Genomic DNA, 13,020 nt, shown 5'->3' with positions numbered 1-13,020 from the left:
ACAAATGAAAGGAACAGAACCAGGAGAACATTGTACCCAGTAACAGCAACATCCCAGGATGATCAACTGTGAATGATTTATAATGATCCAAGACTATTCCAAGGGACTCATGGGGAAAAATGCTATTCCCCTCCAGATAAAGAACTGATGGATTCTGAATGAAGACTGGAACATACTACTTTCACTTTTTAATGTGTTATTTTCCTTTTGTTCTGTTTGTTCTTTCACAACATGACCAATATGGCAATACATTTTATATGTAGCACACATATAACCTATATCGAATTGCTTACCATTTTAGAAAGGGAGAAGGAGAGGGAAGGAGAAAATTTGGAACTCAGTCTTTTTAAATGAATGTTAAAATTCATCTTTACATGTAATTGGAAAAAAAAAGAAAATACTATTTTAAAAGAAATGGGGCAGGGCTTGCTCAGGAACAGACAAACAGTACATGTTAAGTTTTCTGGTTTCAACCCCAGCTTTCTATTTATCACGGACCACTAATTTCAGTCACCTCTTCATCTCTGAACATGAAATTCATCCATAGCTAATTTTAAAACAGACATTCTGAAGCTGACCCTATTTAAAATGAGACAAGAAAATCACTTATGATTTCATAATCCTATGCAAAGTGCAAAGATCACTGCTGTAGGGCTTGGGGAACTGTATTTTAGATGTGACTCTGACACTGATAACTATATGACCTTTAGCAGCCACTGAGTGTGGCCCCAAGACTCAGTATTCTCATCTATGAAATTGGACTAGAGAGACTAGAAACTAAGGTCTAATTTAACTACACTATTCTATGTTACTTCACATGTCTTACATGGCACAAAGAGGAGAGAGGCAGCTATCTTACTGGAGAAAATGCTAATTTGAAGCCAAAAGACTTGGGTGCAAATCCCAGCTCTCCATTTAATACTTGTGTGACACAGGAAAGTCTCCTAATTTCTTTGTGCCTCAGTCTCCTTATCTGTAAAAACAAGAATATTGGATTTCAGAGGTATCAAATTTGCAAACTTCTGCAAAACTCTGGAGTATCACTGGAGCTAGAAAAAAATGTTCTGGTTTATACACTTATGTGGTTTGTGAAAGACAATATCATGGGATGGAAGGGACCCTGACTCAGGAATCAAGGAACCTAGGTTTGCCTAAGATGGAGGAGTTAGACAATAGAGTCTCTATGGTAATTTCCAAACCTAATCTTTTGTGATGTTTCTCCAATGTGCACATTATTCCAGAAGAATTCTAGGGTTTAGTAAGAGAAGACATTTATATACGTGTATACTATGACAACCATATTTTTTTTCTTTTCACTAATGGCATGACCTTTGCTTCCTCTGCCCAGATTTCAGAGAAATATGGCCCCGTCTTCACCGTTCACTTTGGTATCCAAAAGATGGTGGTACTGACTGGTTATGAGGCCGTGAGAGAGGCATTGGTCAACTCTGCTGAGGAGTTTGCTGATCGACCACCCATTCCTATATTCCAACGCATTCAGGAAGGCCAGGGTATGTGGTTCGGACAACACTGACTCTCAGTGGGTGTGGGGGGGATGAGAAGAAATGGAGAATCTGCCAGATGTAAACCCCACACACACTCCAAGGGCCCACGCCAACAAAGGCAGCTATTTTTTGAAATTTTGCCTTCATAATTTTGCATAATATGGCCGTGCAATTAAGCATGTGCCCCTGAGGCCTAGGAACATATATAGACATATATATACATGTATATATAGATGTGTGTGTGTGTGTGTGTGTGTGTGTGTTGTGAGTCTCAAGGAAATGAAAGACAAGGTTAAAAATAAATGGAAAGGAGCAGCTAGGTGGTTCAATGGGTAGAGTACCAACCCTGAAGTCAGGAGGTCCTGAGTTCAAATCTGGTCTCAGACACCTAACACTTCCTAGCTGTGTGACCCTGGGCAAGTCACTTAGCCCCAATTACCTCAGCTCAAAAAAAATGGAAAAAAGTGATTCCATATTCTTTTACAATACTATCTTAGGTTGTAACAGAACTTTATCTTTTTCAAAGGGCTTTGGATATATATTATCTCATGTGATATTCATCAAACCCTTTGAGGCACTTAGTACAATAATAACAATAACAAAAACAATAACAAGACATTTATATGGTATTTTAACATTTTCAAAATGAAGCAGAAACAAGAAAATATTATATTGACTATAGCAGTCTTTAAGTGAAAAGAATAATCAAAAATCCCTCAAACTTAATACAGCAATTATAATGACCAAACTCAACCCCAAAGAAGAGATATGAGAAGGCACCTTATAACAATAAGGCACACAATATCCTAACCCTTCCCTAAATCTAAACCACTAGGGGAATGACCAGAGTCAGGTCCAACTTAGAACATAGCCCCTTTCTTTTTTCATAGAGAAGGGGGACCATGGAGGCAGAGCCTCAACTAAACCCAAATGAAGGTGATGTGTCAATTTCTCAATATTACTTTTCTCCCTTTTCTCCTTTATCCTTTGTTCGAGGGGATGGCTCTCTGGACAGGGAAGGGATGTGTTCAGATATAAAGGTAATGTAAGAACCAAAATATCAATAAAAATATCTTTACTGAAGTCTACTAGGTGATTTATTTAAATCATTAAGCTTCAAACTTATCTTGTGAGATAGACTGTAACAATTATATTCTCCTCAAAAGTGGTTGTGCTTCATTTTTGATGAGGACCAAAATGACATCACTTTTTGGAGACAAGGTTCAATGTATTTGACTGTACTGATCAGACCAACATGAGCTTGGAAGGCTTTGCCACATGTCAAGCAGAAATAGTCCATGTCAACATTTGTAGTGGTTATACTCCCCAGAGTCAGCTAGGTGGGGATGTGGTGGATAGAGCACTGGATCTGGAATCAGGAAGATCATCTGAATTCAAATCTTGGCTCTGATGCTCATCAGCTGTGTTACTCAAGGCAAATCATTTAATCTCTCTCTGCCTCAGTTTCCTTCTCTGTAAATTGAGGATAATAATAGCACTTATCTCAAAAAGGCATTTTGAGGATCAAACTAGAGAGATAATATGTAGATTAGTTTGTAATTCTTAAGTTATCATATAAAGCTAATAACTATTATTATATATAGATGAGGAAATGATAGCTATGAAGTCACATAGTAAGTCATAGGATCACAGAATAGGGTCTCTGGATCAGGGGCTAGATGGATGCTTTTGAAGAAGCATCTCAAGGTCATGGATCCCTTGTCTTTGAAGCCCTATTTTAGCAATAATAGCTTTTTGACTCTTGGTTAAATATATACAAACACACACACACACACACACACACACACACACACACACACACACACACGGCTGTCTGTTTTGGCAGGAACTTTGAAGGGGACTGAGATGATGAACCATTTCCAGTGAAGGAATAACTTATAATACATTCATTCACCCCACAGGTATATTTTTCTCATCTGGAGAACTATGGAAAACAACTCGCAAATTTACCATGTCAAGCATGCATAACCTTGGGATGGGGAAAAAGCTTTTAGTGAAGAAGATTCTGGAAGAATTTAGTTTTCTGGCAGGATTGATAGAGTCTTTCAAAGGTGAGATATGATTCCAATTTTTTTTTTTTTTTGCTAAAGACCAGTTTGACTGAGAACCTGAATTTGATACTCCAAAGATAACATCTTGGGATCATTGGATTTGTTTGTTTTTTGCCTTTTCAGGTGAGCCTTTCAAATTGAAATTATTCAACATGGCACCAACCAATGTCACTTTTCTCCTGCTCTTTGGAGACCGATTTGATTATCAAGACCCAACATTTGTAACTTTATTAAGACTAATAGATGAAGTTATGGTTCTTCTGGGCTCTCCCTTCCTCCATGTGAGTAGCTTCCCTCTTCTTTTGTGCTAATGGTAAGCACTGCTAACAAAGCTTTAACTAGCAATTAATGCACATGGGGCAAGATGAAGACAAGGGAAAGCTCCACCTGGGGATTGGTGCCCTGAGGTATCGCCAGAGGGCAAGAGCAGAAGAAATATCCTTGGCTACTGCTCTCATAGGGGATGGGCTGGAAGAGGATGGAGCCTACAGAGTTTGTAGGGGATGGGCCAACAATTAGGACAATTAGGATAGCAATTAATGTTGTCAGTGCCCTTTACATTTTCTACTCCAGTCACCCACTCAGGTAACAGCCCTAATGATTTGGTTAGTCACTAGGCACAACATGTTGGACAATTCAATAGAATTTTCATTTGAGTCTTAAGGTCTTAACCTTATTGGTTTTAACCAATAAAACTGAGAAATCATTAGAGACTATGATTAATGTTCCCTCTCTTCCAGAATGTTTGTCTATTTCCCTTCCCTTTGTCAGTCTGATTTTACTTCTCTTCTCCTTCTTCTGTCCATCCTTAGTATTTTTCTGCAGTATTTTCTTCCACTTTGAAAAAGTTATCCTTAGATATGGATTTGATATCCTAAGAGCATAATTGAGAACTGAGAGGGTCCTAGGAATAATAAAATCATAAAATTACCTGGTATGGCATTTATTCCAATTCACATCTAAATAACAAAGTCTCCTTCAGCATCTCTGAGGAGTGAGTATTCAACCTTTGCTTAAAGACCCAAGTGAGCATGAATCTATTACCTCCTGAGCTAGGGCAACTCTCCACTTTGAGGTAGTTCTAATTGCTATGAAATTTTCCCTACAAACAAATCTAAATATATTTCTTTGCCCCTACATTCTTTGGCTCCTAGCCCTGACGTTAGAAGCCAAGCAGAGGGATTTTCTTCCATATGACAGTCCTTGAATATTTCAATAATCAGTTGACAAGCATTTATTAAGCACCTGCTCTGTATAGGCAATGTGCTAGGCACTGGGGATACAATGACAAAAACAAAGCAATCCTTGCCTCCAAGAAACTTATCTTATATCAGAAGAAACAATGTGTTCTACCATCATGCTCCCTTTAAGGCTTCAAGCTAAATATCCCTATTTCTTCCAACTGAGTGATTCTACTCATGATCTAAGATAGGAAGCAGCAAATTGTTTTGAAATTAAGGACTAGATATAGGACTTTTTTGCTTGTTACCAAGTTTGACCGTGTGTGTGTGTGTGTGTGTGTGTGTGTGTGTGTGTGTGTGTGTTTGCGTCTGGGGGAAGAGGGAAGGTTCTGTGAGTAGAGACAGGAATCAGGAAGTTCTAATATAGAGAACCAATGGTGTCTAGTTCACTCCAAGACTGTGAGTTGTAATTAGATAGCGCATTACAAGGGCAGATGTGGATACGTTCACTGGCTATTCACTTACTTACTGACTTTTCCTTCACCCTTGTTTTCCTTTCATTTTTTTTTAAAGGAAACATTTGGTTTTTCCATCACCTCCTTTCCTAATATAGTCCTCTCTCCTACCCAGAAAGCCAACCCTAATAACAAATAAAAAAGAATGAGAAAAAAAAAAACAGTTCAACAAAATAAATATGTAAACACAAGTCCAACATGTAGATTCAGTGTATGCAATGTTCCTCAGCTATAGTCTTCCACCTCTTCAAACTAGACTCACCACCCTTCTCATTCATGCAATATTTTTTGATCAGTTCTATGGAAAGTATTATAGTTAATCAACATCCATTAATATTGTTCATTATGTTCTAGGAGTTGTGTTAAGTGCTTGGGATACACAGAAAGGCAAAAATAATTCCTGTCCTTAAGGAGCCCATAACTAATGGGGAAGATAACCTGAAACTAGATACCTTGATGATACAGTATAAATGGAAGGGAGTCTCAGAAGGCATTCGGTGTGGGGATTCGGAAAGGTCTTCTTATCATTCAAGATTACTCCCTGCCTCCTTCACTGCTCCCAAAGGCATCATGCCATTTTATAAACTGCATATCCTATCTTGCCAACTCCTGATCTCCTCTGCATCATATAGTTAAGCCCACTTTGCCTTTCTTTATTTCTAAATCAGTAGACATTCTCTCCAGTATATAAAACTGAGTTGGCACAATACTAGACAGCTGGAAGAGGAATTGAAAAGGGCAAAAAGCTCTTTGGTTTTCACACCAAACTAAACATCTGATTATTTGAAAATCTCTGAATGAGGCAATAGAACTTTTTGTATTGCATCTGGGTATTTGACACCACATGGAAATATTCCCAGGTACAGAGAATAAATCACACACACTTAGGGAACTTTTCTTGAATTTCATGGAAAAGATGCATGGACTAGGACTTAAGAGATTTGGATTCTAGTCTCTCCTCTGTCATTTAATAGATGCATGACTTTGGGCAAACCATGTCACTTCTCTGGGGCCTGGCTTCAGTTTCCTCATTGAAAAATGAAAGGATTGGGCTCTGTGATCTTCAAAGCTCTTTCCTGGTCTCATATTCTCTGAAATCTCTCCAGGGGTCCTCAAACTTTTTAAAGAGGGGGCCAGTTCACTGTCCCTCAGACTTTTGGAGGGCTGGACTATAGTAAAAACAAGAACTTTGTTTTGTGAGCCTTTAAATAAAGAAACTTCATAGCCCTGTGTGAAGGGCCACATCTGGCCCGTGGGCTGTAATTTGAGGACCCCTGCAACAGAATACCATTGCATTTTTGTTATTTTAAATTTATTTCCCTTAATTTTGAAATATTTCTATTGTTTTTGTTTTTACAGAAGATTTATTTCTAAATGAATTCTTCTCTCTTCCCTACCCAGAGAGCCATTGTATTGTTACAAATACTAAAAAAAGTGAAAAATGAGTTCATCAAAACAAATCAGTTCAGTAATCAAACACAAAAGTATGTGCAGTGTCTCACACTCATAACCCCTGATCTCTGCAAAGAAAGGAGGAGGTAACAAATGTTTGTTGATGACTGATTGATTGATAGAAATGCCTTTCCTTGTATATACTTTCAAATGATAAATTATCAGATTTAATCCCAAATATCTAGCACTACTTTTTCCCAAATAGTTCAAAAAAACAAAAAATAAATAAATTAAAAAGACAAAAATAAGAAATAAACTCCATATATATACTCTCCCCATTTAAAGGCATGGAACTTCTCAAATAAACAAGTCTATCATTATTTATTATGAACGATTGTAGTTTTGCTCACTTAACTCCCAACTTAACTCACTCTCTGGAATACTCTACCTCCTAACCAGGAACTTTGGCCCCATGGAGCATGCCTCCATACCCTGGAATCTGCTCTCCTTCATTTCAAGAGGGATTTTCACTCTCAGATCAACTCACTTTCTGACTGCTCTACCTCTTTACCAATAACCGTAATCCACATGGGTAATCATCCCAGAACTGCCTTTCAGCTCCCTTTTATATTTTGATTTATTTTATTAGAATATAAGCTCTTGAGAGTAAAGGGCTCATTGTTTTACTGAATTTGCATTCCTAATGCTTAGCACAGTGCTTGGAACATAGTAAGCCCTTAATAAATGCTCTATTTATCTGTCTGTCTGTCCTTCTGTCCAGCCATCCATTCATCCATCCACCTCTCCATCTATCCATCCATTCATCTATTATATATATATATACACATATATATATATATATTTAATATATTGATAATAAAGTGACAAAAAATAGAGAGTTGGTCTCTGGTTTGGGAAAACTTGGGTTCAAATCCTGCCTTAGATACACACTGATTGTGTGACCCTGACAACCTCTTGGTACTCCAAGCCACTCTGATACTATAAACTGCAGAGAAGTGGTTTACTTTGGTAAAAGAAGTTCTTTACCTGTTGTTGCCTATCCCTATAAATTCACGTCAGATCTTTTCACAACCCCTGCGCATTCCCCTTCCCCCTTCCACAATAGCTACTTTATCTTCAAGCTCCATGTTTTTCATTATTCTTTCATTTCTTCTCTTTACACCCAGTAGATGTTAATTAGGTATTAAAGATTTTTAGGCACTAACCAGAGAGGTCCGGTCTCTCCCTAGACTGTTGTTTCATTTGTAAAAAACACCCAGAAATTTGGGGTAGAGAGGAAGAGGGAAAGGTTAAAGCAGTACTAGGGAAAAGGAGATGGCTACTACTTTAGCCCCTGAATATCAGCATTAAGAGAATTTCCCATCTATCTGTCAGTGACTTTATGGTTTAGTATCCTAAACTCTACCTGTTCTTCCTTATGGATTTATTAGTGTTTTTTCTCCTTTAAAACTAGCTATTTAACTTCTACCCCTTCCTTGGATGGCTCTTCAAACCCCACAAAACAATCCTAGTAAAAATAGAAGAGGTTCGAGTCATTATAAGGAACTACATGGCGGCAAGTAAACAGCACATCCCTGGAGGATATGTCACCAGCTACATTGATGCCTTGATGCAGAAGCAGAGTGAGGTAATGATATTGTACCCTTCAGCATAGCTGAGAAGGATCCTCAAGATCACCTAGTCCAATCCTCATTTTATAGGCTAGGAACCAAAGATGCAAGGAGTGAAATATTTGCCCAAGTTCACACAATGGTAGAACCTTTATAAGAAGCCAAGTTTCCTTAGTCCATTGTTCCTCCTATGATGTTTCTAGTAATTTATACTTTTTAAAGGAGTCTGATGTCATATTTAACTAGTAGGTCTCCCCTAGATTGTTCTCAAGGACCACATCCAATTAATTATATGAAATAGCTAAGCAAGATATAAATATCTATCTTTTTATGATATTTAGATATAGTTTGGTTTTGTGTAATTGTATAACTATTGTATATATTGTATAATTGTAAAAGCTATTCTCACATAAAATGAACTCCAAGGGGAACGGAGGTTAATCACTAACATTGTAGCAAGAGGATCTTAGTTCAAATCCCATCTCTGATGTTTACTATTCCTGTGATTTCTGGATTTCTGGATTAATAATAACAACAATAATAATCACTACTAACATTTATAGTATATACTATATTCTAGCAATTATTTATATAATAATATAAAATAATATAATAACTATTAGCATATGTAAATAGTAATATATATAAAATCTCCCTTAATCCTTGCAATAGCACTAGGAGGTAGATACTATTATTAGTCAACAGATGAGGTAACTGAGGCTCAGATAAATTAAGTGCTTTGCCCAACTAATCTCTAAGGCAGGATTTGAAGCTGATTCTTCTTGATTGTAACTCTAGTTCATTATCTACCAAGGTATTTAAGCTGCAAGGTGGCTTTGGGGTTCTTTTCCAGCTCAATACTACGATCCTAAAAAATATAAAATTGTTTTGTTCATACTCTTGTTCTGAAGCTTTGTGGTGTTTTCCTCCCTTGCACATTCTTACCCTTCTGGTGCAGACCCAAATGTCCAACACTTGAGTACAATGCCAAATTCAGGGCCATGCTCACTCATATATAATGATTTCCTGGTTCCGCTCATTTCATTCAGCATCAGTTCATGCAAGTCTATTCAGACCTCTCCAAGATCATCTTGCTAATCATTTTTTAATAGAACAATAATATTCCATAACATTCATATACACACATACAGCTTATTCAGCCATTCTTCAACTGATGGGCATCCACTCAGTTTCCACTACAAAAAGAGTTGCCACAAACATTTTTGCACATGTGGGTCTCTTTCCCAAAGAAATGGAATGTATTTGAGTTTGATTTTTTTGAAGGCCGTTTGGAGGCAAGTTGAGTGACTTGCCCAGGGTCACACAGCTAGTAAGTGTTAAGTGTCTGAAGTTGGATGTGAACTCAGGTCCTCCTGACTTTAAGGCCAGTGCTTTATCCATGATGCTATCTAGTTGCCCACCATGCTTATTCATGGAGGCAGTATGAGAAGAAGCTAGGGAGCCTTCAAGACAGTGCTGACCACCTGCCATCCCAGAGCAATGGCCTGGAGAAATTGCTTGTGACATTAACCAAGGTCTCTTGTTTTTGAAGGAACCAAAGGCGGAGACCTATTTCTCAGATGCAAACATTGTTGCCTCCATCCTTGACCTGGTGATGGCTGGCACTGAGACAACATCTACCTCTTTGCAGTGGGCCATCCTACTTATGGCCAAATACCCAGAAGTTCAGGGTGAGTCTCTCTTTCAACCTAACTCTCACCAAAAAAGCTTCTCTTTCTAGCTAAACAGGCTGGAGGGGAATCTTTGCTAAGTGACTTGTTGGAGGACTTCAGATTACTACCAAGATGCTTGTTAGCCCAAAGCTCAAGAGAACTAATTTATAAGGTAATTTGTGCTGCTATAGTAGTTTTCCCTAGATGTTGCTCTTGGTGTCCTTTCTAAGATTTAATAGTCAACCAAATGGCATTATTTATTTAGTGGATTATTACTGTTTGCAAAAGCCCTGGGAGCCAGGGATCTAACTCCCTAGATGAGTGCCATATAGAAAGAAAGAGAGAGAGAGAGAGAGAGAGAGAGAGAGAGAGAGAGAGAGAGAGAGAAGGAAGAAATGAAGGAAGGAAGGAAGGAAGGAAGGAAGGAAGGAAGGAAGGAAGGAAGGAAGGAAGGAAGGAAGGAAGGAAGGAAGGAAAGAAGGAAGGAAGGAAGGAAGGAAGGAAGGAAGGAAGGAAGGAAGGAAGGAAGGAAGGAAGGAAGGAAGGAAGGAAGAAGGAAGGAAGGAAGGGAGAGAAGGAGGGAGGGAGGGAGGGAAGAGGGAAGGAAGGGAAGAGGGAAGGAAGGAAGGTCTCATGAATGTACAGAGTGGGGCTTGATCTGAACCTTAAAGGGGCCTAGGATTTACAAAAGCCTGAGGTGAGAAGGGAAAGCCTTCTAGCCATGGCTTTTAAAGGCACAAAGATGACAAATGAAATGTAATACATAAAGGAAGAGCAAGGAGACCAACTTGGCTAGAATGTAGAGTGCATGAAAGAGAGTAATTGGAAATTATTCTAGAATGATAGATTAGTCCCAGATGGTGAAAGGTTCTAAATACCAAACTGGGAAATTTGTATTTGATCTTAGAGGTAGCAGAGAATTACTGAATCTACTTGAGTAGGGTAAGGACATATTCGAACCTGTGATACTCACTCTCTCCCTCCTAACAATGAAATGGGATGTTTATGAGGTAAATAATTCATTATTTTTAAAAGCTCAGTAATCACACACCCTCTTCACCTCCCCCACAAAATTTTTAAACTGCTACAAAGTGGAGGTGGTAAATAACAATGTTGTAATAATAGGTAACTCCAACTAAAGTGTCCCACTATCATCAGCATCAGAGCTGGTCAGAACTCATCTGGGATATAGAAAAGCAGGCTAATCCTAAATGGGGAGGGGAAGGAAGAGGGGAAAGTGCTATAGTAGTACTAGGAGCTCAATAGAGACTCAAGGAGATGTACAGGGAGAAGAAGGCAGCTTCGTGAACTGGTTCTAAATCAAATACAAATTATGAGACAATGTCAAAGAATGGAAAGAAGAGTGAATTTTGAATTAGAGAACCTGGGTTCAAATTCAGACTGTTACTTAATGCTTGTGAGATTTTGAACAGGTTATTTCATTCTCTGGGCCATTGTTTTCTTTCTGTAAAATAAAGTGGTTGAATTAAACTATATTTAAACTCTTTCATTTCTAAGTTATATGATTTATCTATTATAATTACATTATATTATATAATTATATCATTAAGTTTTCTGTGATCATATATCTATGTATACATTTATTCAACCTATAAGCCCTGCCCATGAATCCTCACCATCTCTTTGATGGAAGATAGAACTCTTCCCTAATGCCATTGATCTTTTCTTCTTCCTTCTTCTCTCCCTCCCTTAACTTCTCCTTCTCTTCCTATCTTCTTCCCTCTATTCCTTCATTTTATTCTTTCCTCCTCTTCCTCTCCCCTCTTTCTTCTTTTCTCCCTGTCTTCCTTCTTTCTTCACTTTCTTCCTACCTCTTTTCCCTCTCTCTCTTCTTCCTTAACTTTCTTTTTTCCTCCTTTCTCCTCTCTTTCTTCTTTTCTCCTTGTATTTCTTCCTCCTTCACTTTTTCCTTCCCTTCTTTTCTCCTGCCCTCTTTCTTCTTCTCTCCCTGTCTTCCTTTCTTCTTCCTTCACTTTCTTCTTCTCTCCTTTTTCCCCTTCCCTTTTTCTTTCACTTTCTTTTCTACTTTATTCCTTCCCCTTTCTTCATCTGCTTTCCCTCTTCCTTCTCTTTCCCCTTCACTTTCTTTCTTCCTCCTTTTCCCCCTCCCTCTTTTCTTCACTTTTTTCTTTCTTCCTTTATCCCTCCCCCTTTCTTTCTCTCTTCCTGTCTTCCTTCCTTTTCTCCCTTCTTCCTTCACTGTCCCTGCTCTCAAGGATCTTACCATCTAAGAGAGAATACAATGTGCAAAGACAAACATAAAAAATGTGTAATGTAAATGGGAGTTAATCTAGTGCATTAGCACTAGATACCATGTTTCCCCGATAATAAGACACTGTCTTATTAATTTTTTTGGACAGAAAAACACCAGAGGGCTTATTTTCAGGGGAGGGTTTATTTTAATGAACATTGACAGCAATTTTAATAAACAGGTAAATGTGAACAAAAAAAAGTACCTTTATTCAATAATGATCATGTCATCTCCTTCAACAACATCGTCATAAGTGTCCATACCCTGAATTCCATCCTGGATGTCTCGCGCCTCTATTTCCTTTAGAAGAAGTGGACCCAATCTGTCATGTCCAGCAATATAGCTCTCTTTAAATGAACATGTCTTGTCCAGGTAACCTGCTCGTAGTGCCTTGGCGACACAGCTGTCAGTAATTTTATCCCGTGACTTCTTCGCCCAAGTCATGACCTCTTGCAGACAGGGCTTCACAAAGTTTCCACGCTGATTTCTTTCCATTCTATTTTCAATGTAGTCATTGACTTCCATGCGCAAATGGTCCTTGAATGGCTTGTTTATTGCAATATCAAGGGTGTGGAGATAGTCAGTCATTCCTGCAGGAATCATTACTTGATCTATTCTTCTCTCTGCAAGGAAGGTCTTCATTTCTTTAGCGCGGTGAGTGCTGGCTGAGTTCTTTTATCCTCCATCATGCCCCCTGAGTTCTTCTTTTATCCTCCATCATGCCCCCTGAGTTCTTCTTTTATCCTCCATCATGCCCCCTCACTCCCGCTTACATACCG

The 13,020-nt window shown here is 38.4% G+C and overlaps 1 protein-coding gene across 1 annotated transcript in view; it reads left to right on the top strand.

Annotated features, from left to right (window-relative positions):
- Nucleotides 1–13,020, top strand: part of LOC127545182 (cytochrome P450 2W1) — a 32,387-nt gene that overhangs the window by 7,117 nt on the left and 12,250 nt on the right. The window contains exons 2-6 of the mRNA XM_051972296.1: nt 1,349–1,511; nt 3,428–3,577; nt 3,701–3,858; nt 8,140–8,313; nt 9,849–9,987. Coding sequence (XP_051828256.1) covers nt 1,349–1,511; nt 3,428–3,577; nt 3,701–3,858; nt 8,140–8,313; nt 9,849–9,987 — 784 coding nt within the window. The remainder of the gene's footprint in view (nt 1–1,348; nt 1,512–3,427; nt 3,578–3,700; nt 3,859–8,139; nt 8,314–9,848; nt 9,988–13,020) is intronic.

Source organism: Antechinus flavipes, chromosome 1 (genome assembly GCF_016432865.1).
Source record: "Antechinus flavipes isolate AdamAnt ecotype Samford, QLD, Australia chromosome 1, AdamAnt_v2, whole genome shotgun sequence".
NCBI lineage: Eukaryota > Metazoa > Chordata > Mammalia > Dasyuromorphia > Dasyuridae > Antechinus > Antechinus flavipes.
Note: the sequence above shows the minus strand (reverse complement) of the source record. Positions and strands in the feature narration are given on the sequence as shown.